General features: G+C 30.3%; 2 protein-coding genes and 1 pseudogene across 2 annotated transcripts; all 3 read left to right on the top strand.

The window, feature by feature from the left end:
* The first annotated feature begins 823 nt into the window (after positions 1–823).
* LOC105137695 (wound-responsive protein GWIN3-like) lies at positions 824–1,583 on the top strand (annotated as a pseudogene).
* A 6,805-nt stretch (positions 1,584–8,388) lies between these two features.
* Positions 8,389–9,196, top strand: LOC105137696 (wound-responsive protein GWIN3-like). The gene has a single exon (XM_011043529.1). The coding sequence runs from the start codon at positions 8,457–8,459 to the stop codon at positions 9,066–9,068; it is 612 nt and encodes a 203-aa protein (XP_011041831.1). The 5' UTR covers positions 8,389–8,456; the 3' UTR covers positions 9,069–9,196.
* Positions 9,197–12,622: 3,426 nt separating this feature from the next.
* LOC105137697 (wound-responsive protein GWIN3-like) lies at positions 12,623–13,496 on the top strand. The gene has a single exon (XM_011043530.1). It carries the CDS (start codon positions 12,698–12,700, stop codon positions 13,319–13,321), a length of 624 nt encoding a protein of 207 aa, XP_011041832.1. The 5' UTR covers positions 12,623–12,697; the 3' UTR covers positions 13,322–13,496.
* The last annotated feature ends 991 nt before the right edge of the window (positions 13,497–14,487 follow it).

Here is a 14,487-nt window from a genome sequence, read left to right as displayed (position 1 = left end):
TCCTCTTAAGTAAAAGTTATTTGGGCTTAAAATTTAGACATATTCACACTATCCTGCACTTAATTTTTATCAAATAAATAGGGATGGTGAGAATCAAACTCGTAACTATTTAGTCATCAAGACTCTGATACCATATCAAAGAATAAATTCAATCCAATAACTTAAGTATAAATTCAACCCAATAACTTAAGTTGTTAAGTGAGATAACATGATATGATTTATATTATTCTCCAACACATCTTCTCAAGTAAAAGCTTTTTAGATTTAAAATTTACATATATCCACATTATTTTATACTATTAGTTGGAATAAGAGATACATGCTCTCTATATACTTTTTATTTTGAAATTACATAAATTTAGTTTAAAATAATCTCAGAAAAATTTTTATTTTTTATATTTTTATTTTTATCCCTCTAACCAGACATATTTCTCTCCAGGCTATCTTTATTAATTTCATCTTTCTTAAAAAACGTAACTAAACACTATCCTGTTTTTTTTTACTGTAATATATAGTAACTAACCCATGCCTTAGAAAACTAGAAATTAGGGACTAGATTTTTTTATGGAAAAAATTGTAAATCCCATCACTAATCATCTATACGTTTAAGGGGTCGGATTTGATAACCTAATATAAGCACGAGAAAAGTACTTATGTGGGATAAATCAAGTAAGCAAGTGGTCCAGGAGGCAAGAGCTCCAAAGTCCAAACCCGCACAAGTCTCTGTCAATAATTTGTAGTTTCGTCGAGCAAGTGGCACACGTTTAATTAATTGTAACAAATAATCCAAATCCTTTCTCCCTATAAATTCATGGTCTCTATTCAATCTTCGAACACATCAACAAGAAGACTCAATATTGGGATATAGCTATTACTTATCAGATTCAACAATGAAGATCAATAACTTTATAGTGCTCTCCTTTCTTCTCTTTGCCTTCACGGCAACTTCAATATTTCATCGTGCCGTTCATGCTGAAGCAGTGATCGATGTCTTCGGTGACGAGGTTAGTACTGGTGATCGTTATATCATCAGAGCCGCTTCGAATGACTTTGAGGTCACTGCGACTAGCCCTATCATATGCAATTCAGATGTGGTGTTTTCTCCAATGAGCCATGGACTCCCAGTAATATTTTCACCGGTTGTAGAATCCATCTGAATGTGGACTTTTTTGCACCTTCATGTAGGATGGCAGGCGTGTCAACCATGTGGAAGATTGAATTGAGACTAACAGCGCGAGGATTCGTTGTGACCACAGGAGGTGTTGCTGGACTGAATCGGTTTAAGATCACCAAGTATGAAGGTGGTAATAATTTGTATCAGCTTTCTTACTGTCCAATTTCCGAACCCATATGTGAATGCTCATGCGTCCCACTAGGCCAAGTTGTCAATCGCTTGGCTCCCAGTACCGTCCCTTTTCCTGTTGTGTTTGTACCATCCGATAGAGCTTCTAAAATCGAGTATAAAATGATATAAGAATGATATATATCAGTACTGCAATCCTGAATGAGGGAACTCAATTGCCTGATATGATCATGTGTTGGGCATCAATAACTCTTGAATAAATACGAAGCTCTTTCGCTTTGGCTTTTGCTTGGTTTTCACTAGAAAATCATTTGGTTGCTACAATCATGGTGTGATATCATCGATCTAAATGTTTTAATGGGTTTTTAGGCAATTGGGAGGTACGTGTAATATTCAAGAGCGGAACTAATAATAATAATTATTATAATTATGAAAAATAAAATTTACAACATGAATACTGTTTTTTTTTTTTAAAAAAAAGTAATACTTCTATCTTTTAACTAGACTATTTAATACGCATAGCACCATGACATTCAATCATTGAAGATTCCATTTCTTGCATTTTTTATTTGCTAGCTTGACGTTCAATCTTTCATAAAATAGCATCATGTCTACAATCCTCAGTTTCTAACTTCACTGTATCGAAAGGATCACGCCAAAGAATCTGTTGTCCTTTACCCTACGTGAGCAGCATGCTGTTGAATCCTCAGAATACCGCTTCTTTATAGCATAGGTTTCCCCAAGTTGATGCGACAAATTGCATTAGCAAGATCTGTAATGGGAACATCAGAACCTGGACTATCAATTTGTTGTTGATTTTGTGACAGGGGTGACCACTGAAGGTGCTTGAGGATTGTTGGTGGTATATCGAGAATTGTTGGAGAGTGGGGTTGTATTGTTTTTTAAAGTATTTTTTATTAAAATATATATTAAAATAATATTTTTTTTATTTTTAAAAATTTATTTTTGATATTAATATATTAAAATTATTTAAAAACACTAAAAATATATTAATTTAAAATAAAAAAATTAAAATTTTTAAAATATTTTTAAAACATAAAAGTAAATGGTGACTTTGAAAGGATCACGCCAAAGAATCTGTTGTCCTTTACACAACGTAAGCAGCATGCGGTTGAATCCTCAGATTAAAGAGGCTGAGGCTACTAAAGAAAAACTCCAGGAATGGATCCACATAGCATAGGTTTCCCCAAGTTGATCCGACAAATTGCATTAGCAAGATCTGTAATGGGAACATCAGAACCTGGACTATCAATTTGTTGTTGATTTTGTGACAGGGGTGACCACTGAAGGTGCTTGAGGATTGTTGGTGGTATATCGAGAATTGTTGGAGAGTGGGGTTGATCTAAGCGTCGAGTTACTGAAATCACTAGTCAGCGTATTAGCAGGTTTTAAATCAATAGTTTCAGAATAATAATTAGTAGCTCTGAAATTATAATTATAATGTAATGATACGGCTATATTTTAAATTTAAAAAACTTTTTATTATTAAAAGGTTTGTTTCAAGAATACAATACCATGTGAAATGATAATGATGACGAGGATGTAAAATTAAGAATGAAGGGAGCCAGAGCATCGAACCAATCTCTTACATCATGTGAAACGAGGATAAAGACTTTGGTTCTAAAAAAGATTTAAAATTAAGGTTGAAGTATGGTTAAGAACAAGACTACATTTTTCTTGGATACTACATCTTGTCTTGGTTACATGAACGAGACTATTTTTTTTTCTTTATTTATGTTAGGTAGCGTACAACTTTGGACTTCCTATGCAACCTATTTTGAAGAGCCACTTCTGCGTTTAATTGATCGGATATTATAACTTATTAAGCACGAGCGGAACACTTATGTGGAATGAATCGAGCAAGGGGTCCGAGAGGCCGGAGTTCCAAAACCGTGAGTAAAAAACTGATTAAATTAAAAAAATTAAAAAAATAAATGAAAAAAACTAACTCATAAAAAAATCAATAAAACAGATCAAAATTAAAAAATTATTAATTCACTTTTATTTTAATTTTATAAATTTTAAAATAAAAAATTAAACCAGACCAGATAAAAACCAAACCTAACTAAACTGACAAAAGTTTAATAAACCAAGGCCGAGTGCTATAGCTTTATGCGATGACAGACCTGTGACTTGGGATACAGCTATTATTAATTTTTTAAACTAATTTAGAAAACATTTAGGCCATTATTTTTTTAGAAATATCGTAAAAATTTTAGTTAGTTTTTGAATAAGATTAATGTCGTCTTTTTTTATCAAATTTTTTTACAACTTTTTATATTTGATTTTAAAAAAACTATTCAATAGATTTTTTATTATAAATATCTATTTTTATTATATGATATTAAATAAAAGATTTAAAAAACAAAATGATTAAACCACGTCGGATTAATTTAATATATTATTATTTTAATATTTTAAAAAATTAAATTAAGTTTATTTTTGAAAAAAAAAAACTTTCTCACTGCTCAAAATTATATGAATAGCACATGCATATTTTTTTTCCTACATACATTCAATTGTTGTTTCCATAATGAAAATCTATCGGTGGTATCTTCTACCAACGATATCTTTTGGTATTGGATAGGCATCCCATCACAGCATTGACACATGGACTAGAGGACAAATTTCGTGACTTGAAATCCAAGAGGGAGACGAGACAATTTAGAGTAGGATATATGCAGCTAAATCAACAAGTATATTTTCCTATTATATTAATTATTAATATCGACTTGAAAAGGTAACAGTAATTATTTTAAAAGATGAGAAGTATTTTTTACAATGAGTTTAGCCATAACCTTTCATAATAAGCTTCAATGGTTTTATTATTATTAGTTTTAATTAAGACTATTTATGGAGGCTGCATGGAAAAACTGTTTGTGTGGATTTTGTTCACTTCAGTCTGTGCATGATATGTGTTTATCAGAGCAGATTGTCAAATACACGATTTAAATCAATAAGTTTAAAAGACACGTGACGAACATGTAGCCACCCATGCTTTAATTACTACACTATAGGACAAAACAAGTGGTCCTTGCATAGGAGAATAATTTATAGTTTTGTCTAACCGGTTGTACATGGAATTATTTATATAGGACAAACTCATTGAAAGATCAATTCACGTCAGGTTTAGAAAAGTAATTAAAATTGTTTTTTTTTTTAATTTAGTTTTTTTAAATTATATTTTTTAAATTTTTTTAAATTTTTATATTGTTTTGGTAAGTTGATATTAAAAAAATTTTAAAAATAAAAATATTATTTTAATATATTTTTAAATAAAAATACTTTAAACCATGTACATGTAATTCAATCATGAACGCCGTAATTATAAAAATATAAAACAAATTAGAGGATTAAATGAAAAAGAATGAATAAGAAAAAGAAAACGAAAAGTACAGGACAACATAAATTTCTAGGAACAAAAATTAGCATGCCCGTGAAAGTAAACCTGCAATCAGCCAAACCTATATTTACCTGTAAAATACACTTGTTTTCAAATATTAATCTATTTTAAGAACACAAATTATAATTTTTGTAAATAATCATTCTGTTTTATCCCAAAAACATATGCTTTTTATCATAATCTTTTTACTACTTATCATTTAAACGGAATAAAATCATTAAAAGTGCAAGCTTAAAATGGAAAATAAATCATTATTTGTGAGTAATCAAAACCTTATTGTAATTATAAATGGATTGAAATAAAAAAATTATGTATGTGATGCATACTTTTTAGTAGCGTTTGGCTACTATTTAAGATAAAGATATTAAATAATTATATCAACTCAATAATATAAATTATTAGATGAGAGTTTAAAATATAACTTATATTATTTTTTAATATATCTCCTCAAGTGAAAGTTATTTGAACTTAAAACTTGAACAGACTTATATTATCATGCATTTAATTTTTATCAAATAAATACAAATAGTAAGATTTCAACTCATTATTGCTTAGTCATTAGAGCTCTGATATCATATCAAAGAATTAACTCAACCCAATAACTTAAGTTATTACGTAAAGTCTCAGGATATAATTTATATTATTCTCTAATATATCCCTTTAAGTGAAAATTTTTTAAATTTAAAATTTACAAAGATACAAATAACCTTTAAAATTTACAAAGATACAGATAACCTTATACTATTAGCTAGAATAAGAAGGAAATATTCTTTATATACCTTTTATTTTGAAATTACATAAATTTAGTTGAAAATATTTTAGAGAAAATTTTATTTTTTATATTTTTAAAACCAATATGTTTCTCTCCGCACTATCTATATTAATTTCTTCTTTCTTAAAAAAAGTAACCAAAAACTATTTTGTTTGTTTTTACTGTAATAGTAACTAAACCATGCCTTAAAAAACTAGAAATTAGAGACTAAATTTTTATGGAAAAATTATAAATGCCATCACTAATCATCTATGCGTTTAAGGGGTCGGATTTGATAACCTAATATGCACGAGAAAAGCACTTTTGTGGGATAAATCAAGCAAGCACGTGGTCCGAGAGGCGAGAGCTCCAAAGTCCAAACCTACACAAGTCTCTGCCATAGGAGAATAATTTGTAGTTTCGTCGAGCAAGTGGCACACGTTTAATTAATTGTAACAAATAATCCAAATTATTTTTATATAATATATTAAAATGACTTAAAACTATTAAAAATATATTAATTTAAAATAAAAAATAAAATTTTTAAAATATTTTTAAAACATAAAAATAATTAGTGACTTTAAAAACTTAGCCAAGAGCATGTCGTTTTAGAATCATAAAGAGGTCGAGGCTACTAAAATAAAAACTCCACGTCGAGTTACTGAAATTATTGATCAGCATATTAGCAAGTTTTAAATCAATAGTTTCAGAATAATAATAAGTAGCTCTGAAATTGTAATTATAATATAATAATACAACTATATTTTAAATTTAAAAAACATTTTATTATTAAAAGGTTTGTTTCAGATACAATAGCATGTGAAATTAAGAACGAAGGGAGCCAGAGGATCGAACCAATCTCTTACATCATGTGAAATGAGGATAAAGACTTTGGCTCTAAAAAATATTTAAAATTAAGGATGAAGAATAGTCAAGAACAAGACTCCATTTTTTTGAATAAAAAAAAGTAACCGTAGCCATATTTCAAATATACTCATCTTGTCTTAGTTACATGAACGAGACTATTTTTTTATTTTTTTATTTATGGTAGGTAGCGTTCAACTTTAGACTTCCGACGCAACCTATTTTTGAAGAGCCACCCCTGTGTTTAATTGATCGGATATCATAACTTATTAAGCACGAGCTGAACACTTCCGTGGAATGAATCGAGCAAGTGGTCCGAGAGCCCTGAACTGCAAATATGATAGAGTAAAAAAATTTAAAAACTGATTAAATTATAAAAGTTAAATTATAAAAAAACTCGTTAAATAAATTAAAATTTTAAAAAAATTATCTATTTAGATCAATATAAATTTTATAAGCTTAAAATTAAAAACATCAAACCAAATTAAAATTAAAAAAACCAAGTTAAATCAGATAAAAACCAAGCTAAATTAAAAAAAAAAAACCAAACCACCATAAGATTTAATAAATTAAGGTCAAGTGATTGGAGCTTTATATGATAGGCTCATGAGTTACATAATACTAAATAAAAAATAATTTTAAAAAATAAAATAATTGAAACAATTCGGTTTCATCTAATATCTAATATGTTGTTATTATTTTAATATTTTAAAAAATTAAATTAAGTTTATTTTTTTAAAAAAAATCTATCATTGCTCAAAATTATATTAATAGCACATGTATATTTTTTTTCCGACCTACATTCAATTATTTTTTCCATAATTAAGATTTATCAATGGTATCTTCTACCAACCACATTTTTGAGTACTGGATAGGCCTCTCATCAACATTGCCACATGAACTAGAGGACAAATTTCCTTTCTTGAAATCCAAGAGGGAGACGAGACAATTTAGAGTAGGATATATGCAACTAAATTAACAAGTATATTTATTATATTAATTATTAATATCGACTTGAAAAGGTTACAATAATTATTTTAAAAAATGAGAAGTATTTTGGCAGTGAGTTTAGCAATAACCTTTTTATAATAAGCTTTAATAGTTTTATTATTATTAATTTAAATTAAGATTATTTATGGAGTCGGCATGAAAAAAATATTTAGTAGTGTTTGGCTACTATCTTAAGATAAAAATATCAAATAATTATTTCAACTTAATAACTTAAATTATTAGATAAAATTTTAAGATACAATTTATATTTTTCTCTAACATATCTTCTTAAGTAAAAGCTATTTGAACTTAAAATTAGGATAGACTTACATTATCATGCACTTAATTTTTATCAAATAAATATAGATAGTAAGATTTCAACTCGTGATTGCTTGGTCATTAAGACTCTGATATGATATCAAAGAATCAATTCAATCCAATAATTTAAGTTGTTATATGAGATTCAATGATATGATTTATATTATTCTCTATACATCCCTTCAAGTGAAAGCTTTTTAGATTTAAAATTTATAAAGATCTAAATAACTTTGTACAATTTAATGGGATAGCAACGACATATTTTTTATATACCTTTTATTTTGAAATTACATAAATTTAGTTGAAAATAATCTAAAAAAAATTTTATTTTTTATTTTTTTGTTTTTATTTCTAAAACCAAAACGTTTCTCTCCACACTATCTTTATTAATTTCTTCTTTCTTAAAAAAGTAACCAAACACTATTCTGTTTTTTTTACTGTAATAGTAACTAGAAATTAGAGACTAAATTTTTATGGAAAAAATTGTAAATCCCATCACTAATCATCTATGCATTTAAGGGGTCGGATTTGATAACCTAATATAAGCACGAGAAAAACACTTTTGTGGGATAAATCAAGCAAGCACGTGGTCCGAGAGGCAAGAGCTCCAAAGTCCAAGCCTCCACAAGTTTCTGTCATTGGAGAATAATTTGTAGTTTCGTCGAGCAACTGGCACTCGCTTAATTAATTGTAACAAATAATCCAAATTCTCTCTCCCTATAAATTCATGGTCTCTATTCAATCTTCAAACACATCAACAACAAGACTCAATATTGGGATATAACTATTACCCACCAGATTCAACAATGAAGATCACTAACTTTCTAGTGCTCTCCTTTCTTCTCTTTGCCTTCACGGCAACTTCAATATTTCATCGTGCCGTTCATGCTGAAGCAGTGATCGATGTCTTCGGTGACGAGGTTAGTACTGGTGATCGTTATATCATCAGAGCCGCTTCGAATGACTTTGAGGTCACTGCGACTAGCCCTATCATATGCAATTCAGATGTGGTGTTTTCTCCAATGAGCAATGGACTCCCAGTAATATTTTCACCCGTTGTAGAATCCAACGACAGTGTCATCCATGAAGACAGTTATCTGAATGTGAACTTTGATGCAGCCACATGTAGGATGGCGGGCGTGTCAACCATGTGGAAGATTGAATTGAGACTAACAGCGCGAGGATTCGTTGTGACCACAGGAGGTGTTGCTGGACTGAATCGGTTTAAGATCACCAAGTATGAAGGTGGTAATAATTTGTATCAGCTTTCTTACTGTCCAATTTCCGAACCCATATGTGAATGCTCATGCGTCCCACTAGGCCAAGTTGTCAATCGCTTGGCTCCCAGTACCGTCCCTTTTCCTGTTGTGTTTGTACCATCCGATAGAGCTTCTAAAATCGAGTATAAAATGATGTAAGAATGATGTAGATCAGTGCTGCAATCCTGAATGAGGGAGCTCGATTGCCTGCTATGATCATGTGCTGGGCATCAATAACTCTAGAATAAATACGAAGCTCTATCGCTTCGGCTTTTGCTTGCTTTTCACTAGAAAACCATTTGGTTGCCACAATAATGGTGTGATATCATCGATCTAAATGTTTTAATAGGTTTTTAGGTAATGGGATGGAACGTGTAATATACAAGAGCGAGCGAATAATAATAATAATAAAAATAATTAATTTCAATTTAAAATCCTCAAAACCTTTTGATAGGAGAGGGGTCCAGGCTTTGAAAAAAAATTAAAAAAAATTGGAGTGGCTGCCGTTAATTTTTTTTTTCCTTAGATATGATAGATCAAATAATCAATTTATATCAATGTATCTACACAGGATTTAGGGTTCTGAAAGAACAATCATCTATAATCATGTGACTTGAATTATTGTATTTGTTAACTCTTAAAGTTATCTTGCTTATTAAACTCATATTGTGCTATTATCATGAATTTACTTTAATCCTTCAGCATGATTGATATGATCCTGTAATTATCCTTCATAGTGGGAAATCTTCATGGCCTCTCGGATTCCATCATTAAATTGGTTTTAGACACTAATTAATAATAAATTTATTTAGATTACATATATCTTGCATATCGAATTTTTGAATTGTCATCTTTCAAGCCCTCTCTATTCCATCATCGTATTTAGATTGAAATACAAGAATGTTAATTCCTTAACTTCATCTTTTCAAGAATTACATCATACATCAACATCAAATTTAAATTTTGATGATAAATTAAAATATGTATTAAGTTTTCTTTTAGCTTTATCACTTCTTTTTTCTCCTTTTCCTTTTCCCTATTCTTTCCCCCTCTTTCTCCTTTCCCTTCGCTCTCTTCTCTCTCCCTGAACATCTCCTGTACTCTCTTTAATTTCTTGTTCATAACAATTATCCCTTCTCTCTTCTTCTCTCTTTTTAAAATTAGATCTCTTGATTATGTAAAACATTTTATGTCTCATAGTCGGGACATTGCTGGAATTGAGGATTCCCTTTCAAAATCCTGTCATGAGAAGAAAAGGCCCGGGTGGTTGTGCCAAAAAGACGAAAATAAACTGGACCAAATTTAGGAAATTTAGGAAGCGTGGTTACTAGATCTATGGTTGGTCGCATGCCATAGTTATGGTTAGAACCTGTAGGAAATTCTTTAAGGTCAGCATGCCTAAACTGAGCTCCCTGATAGCCTTCAATGCACTCTTTTTTTTACCATTTTCCTATACGAGTTTACTTGGTGTTCTTATCTTGTCTGCAATCCTCAGTTTCTAACTTCACTATATCGAAAGGATCACGCCAAAGGATCTGTTGTCCTTTACACAACGTGAGCAGCATGCGGTTGAATCCTCAGAATACGGCTTCTTTATAGCATAGGTTTCCCCAAGTTGATGCGACAAATTGCATTGCCAAGATCAGTAATGGGAACATCAGAACCTGGACTATCAATTGGTTGTTGATTTAATGAAATTGCTTGAGGATTTAGAGTGGGAAAGCACTCGGAAGGCTTTCTCATTGCCCTTTGTATTTGGGTCCGAATATAATGTAAACTGGGGGTGGAAGCCTTTGAGGTCATTGGATTGCTGGTGGTATCATGCAGGGTTTAGAGAATATTTGGAGTGATATTGTGGTTTTTTATTGAGAAATATATTTAAAAAAAATTATTTTTTAAAATTATTTTTAATATTAGTGTATTAAAATAATTTAAAAATACTACAAATATATTAATTTAAAATAAAAATAAAAAATAAAAATTTTTAAATATAAAAACAATCATATGACATTAATAGCTTCTATTGAGCCACATCGTTTTAGAATCATAAAGAGGCTGAGGTTACTAAAGAAAAACTTAAGAATTGGATTCGTACTTTTGTATAAGCAGTTGACGGAGGCAAAAATTGCTCATAAGTGATATGGACCACGTGGCTGAAACAAGAGCAGTTTCAGATATGGCTGCCCAAGATGCGGATCAATTCATATTTTTTAGTTGGTTCATATCGAGTTAATTTTTTTTTGTTTTTATTAAAATTTAATCTAATCTAAGTGTCGAGTTACTGAAACCATTTGTCCCATATTAGCAGGTTTTAAATCAATAATTTTATAATAATAATTAGCAGCTTTGAAATCTTATCCAACAAAGCTCTGGAATTATAATTCTAATGTAATGATACGACTACATTTTAAATTTAAAAAACTTCATATTATTAGAAGGTTTGTTTCATAATACGATACCATGTGAAATGATAATAATGATAAAGATGTAAAATTAAGAATGAAGGGAGCCAGCGTATCGAACCAATCCCTTACATCATGTGAAATAAGGATGAAGACTTTAGCTCTAAAAAAGATTTAAAATTAAGGATGAAGAATTGTTAAGAACAAGGATACATTTTACTTGAGATGGTGTATTTGGTAATGTGTTTTAAAAATATTTTAAAAAAATTTAATTTTTTTAAATTAGTATATTTTTAAAAGAATTTAATTTTTTTGATATTTTTAAATTATTTTAATATATTTATCTGAAAAATAATTTTAAAAAAATAATTATAAGCATGCTCTAAACATACTCATCTAGTCATTTACACGAACGAGACTATTTTTTTTATTTATTTATGTTGGGTAGCCTCCAACTGTAGACTTCCTCCGCAACCTCTTTTGAAGAGCCAACCCCGCGTTTAATTGACCGGATATTATAACTTATTAAGCACGAGCGGAACACTTCTGTGGAATGAATCGAGCAAGTGGTCCGGAAGGCCGGAGCTCCAAACCTCCAAGACAACTCTTTGCCGTAGGCTGTCATTTGTCGTCTTGTAATTAGCAGCTCTTCCGACGCATCAGCTAGAAGACATAATAATATTGGGAAAACTAAGACACTGATCTCAGCAATGAAATCAATAAAAAAATTAGTGCAAGAAAAGAGGGATAGAGTTAAGACTCATTTTGTTTTATCCCAAAGCCATATGATATGCTTTTTTATCATATAAATCTAATGCAGAAATATTATCCATTAGCAGAGAGTGTTTTTACATTTATTTATCAATTAAATTAAATTAAATAATTAAAAGTGCAAGATTAAAATGAGAAAAAATATCATTATTTATGAATAATCAAAGCCTTATTTTAATTATAAATGGATTCAAATTGAAATAAAATGATTATTCATGCGATACACACTGGCTAATCGAGTTTTTATGGAAAAATTTATAATTTCCATCACTAATTAATCATCTCTGCGTTTAATTGATCGGATCTTGTAACCCAATAAGCAAGAGCAGAACACTTTGGTGGAATGAATCAAGAAAGCAAGTGGGACAAGTGGCTAATCGAGTTCTGCGCGCAAGAGGCGGCTTCAAACGTCCTAGACGACAACTTAATCAATACGAGTGGACCACTATAATTTATATTTTCGTGGAGCCTGAGGCACATTTTTTTAATTAATTGTAAAAAAATAATCGGAATGCCTTCACCCTATAAATCTATGCTCTCTGTTCATACTTTCAGCACATCAACAACGATAAACAATACTGAGATAATTAACTAATACTCGATCATATTTCAACAATGAAGATCACCAAGTTTCTAGTGCTCTCCTTTCTTCTCTTTGCCTTCACAGCAACTTCAATATTTCCTCATGCCGTTCATGCCGGAGATCCTGCAGCAGTGATCGATGTCTACGGTAATGAGGTGACAGCTGATGCTAGTTATTTCATCGGAGCCGCTTCGGATGATAATACAACCACCCTTGCGGTATCTGCGACTAGCCGGATCATATGCAATTCAGATGTTGTACTTTCCTCAATGAGCAATGGGCTCCCAGTAACATTTTCATCACCAGTTGGAGAATCCAACGACGGTGTCATCCGCGAAGACAGTTATCTGAATGTGAACTTTGATGCAGCCACATGTAGGGTGGCGGGCGTGTCAACCATGTGGAAGATGGAATTGAGGCCAACAATGCGAGGATTCGTTGTGACCACAGGAGGTGTTGATGGATTGAATCGGGTTAAGAGCACCAAGTATGAAGGGGGTACTAATTTGTATCAGCTTTCTTACTGTCCAATTTCCGATCCCATGTGCGAATGCTCATGCGCATGCGTCCCACTTGGCAACGTTGTCGATCGCTTGGCTCCCAGCACCATCCCTTTTCCTGTTGTGTTTGAACCAGTTGCAGATAAAAGCTCCTAAAATCGAGTATAAAATGATGCAAGAATGATATCGATCACTACTGCCATCCTGAATGAGGAAGCTCACTGTCATGAATTGGGCATAAATAAATTTTAAATAAATACGAAGCTTTTTAGCTTTAGCTTTCCCTTAATGTACTTGTTGTCTCCATTAATATAATACGTTTTTTTCTTTATCTTGTCACTTGAAAATCATCTGATTACTAGTTTACTACGATCATAGTTTGATATCATCTAAATGTTCAACCAAATGTTAATTAGGCTGTTTTTATTTATTTATTTTCATATTTTTAATGAATTTTTAGATATAATTAAGTATTAGTTAACCATATATTTAATATACAAGATCAGGAGTTGATAATAATAATAATAATAATAATGAAAAGAATTTTTTTTTTTATCAGGGTTTAAGTTTTATTATATATACTTGTTACCTCATGATGTTTTATATATTTATTAGGCTTATAAGATGTTTAATAGATCTGAAGATTAGTTGTGATGCATAAACCGATCTGAACATCTAATTTAAAATAATAATAATAATAAAAAAAAATATAAAATTTTTGCAAGCTTGTCAAAACCTGCCCGAGTATACAATGAAAGTGGTTTTGAAATAAAAAATAGGAGTTGGTACCCATCTTTTATTTCTTTTAGATGTGATTGGTAAATTGATTAATTTATATATTTTTTAAAAAATAATTAATTTATATTAATTTTAATAAATATCTGAGACTTATTAAAATTAACATATTTTGATCTCCACAAACCAAACTTTGGGGTTCGGGAATTTACTTTTGTTCGAGAAAGGTATTCGGTAAAAAAAAATGATGAACTATATTGTATTATTGTATTTGTCAACTCTTTATGTTGCTTCATAAACATTATCAAAAAATTAAAATAAAAAAATATATATGTCAGCAATTTTATCGATATGGTTTATTTATGAAAATTTCATAGTGATTTTAAAAGAATTAAAACCTGATCAATTCCTCTTCTTTCCCGATCATTTCTTCTTCTTCTTCTTTTCTTTACAATCACAACCACCCTCTCCCTCCCAAGCCCAACAGTCACCCTCCCCTACTCATAAATCTGGCATCAAGAGCACCTCTTCTCTAGTCATCGATCTCAGGTTTGATTCCTTCTTCTTCTTCATTTATATAAACTTTC

This window comes from Populus euphratica, unplaced genomic scaffold (assembly GCF_000495115.2).
Source record: "Populus euphratica unplaced genomic scaffold, PopEup_1.0 scaffold69.1, whole genome shotgun sequence".
Classification (NCBI taxonomy): Eukaryota; Viridiplantae; Streptophyta; class Magnoliopsida; order Malpighiales; family Salicaceae; genus Populus; species Populus euphratica.
Note: the sequence above shows the minus strand (reverse complement) of the source record. Positions and strands in the feature narration are given on the sequence as shown.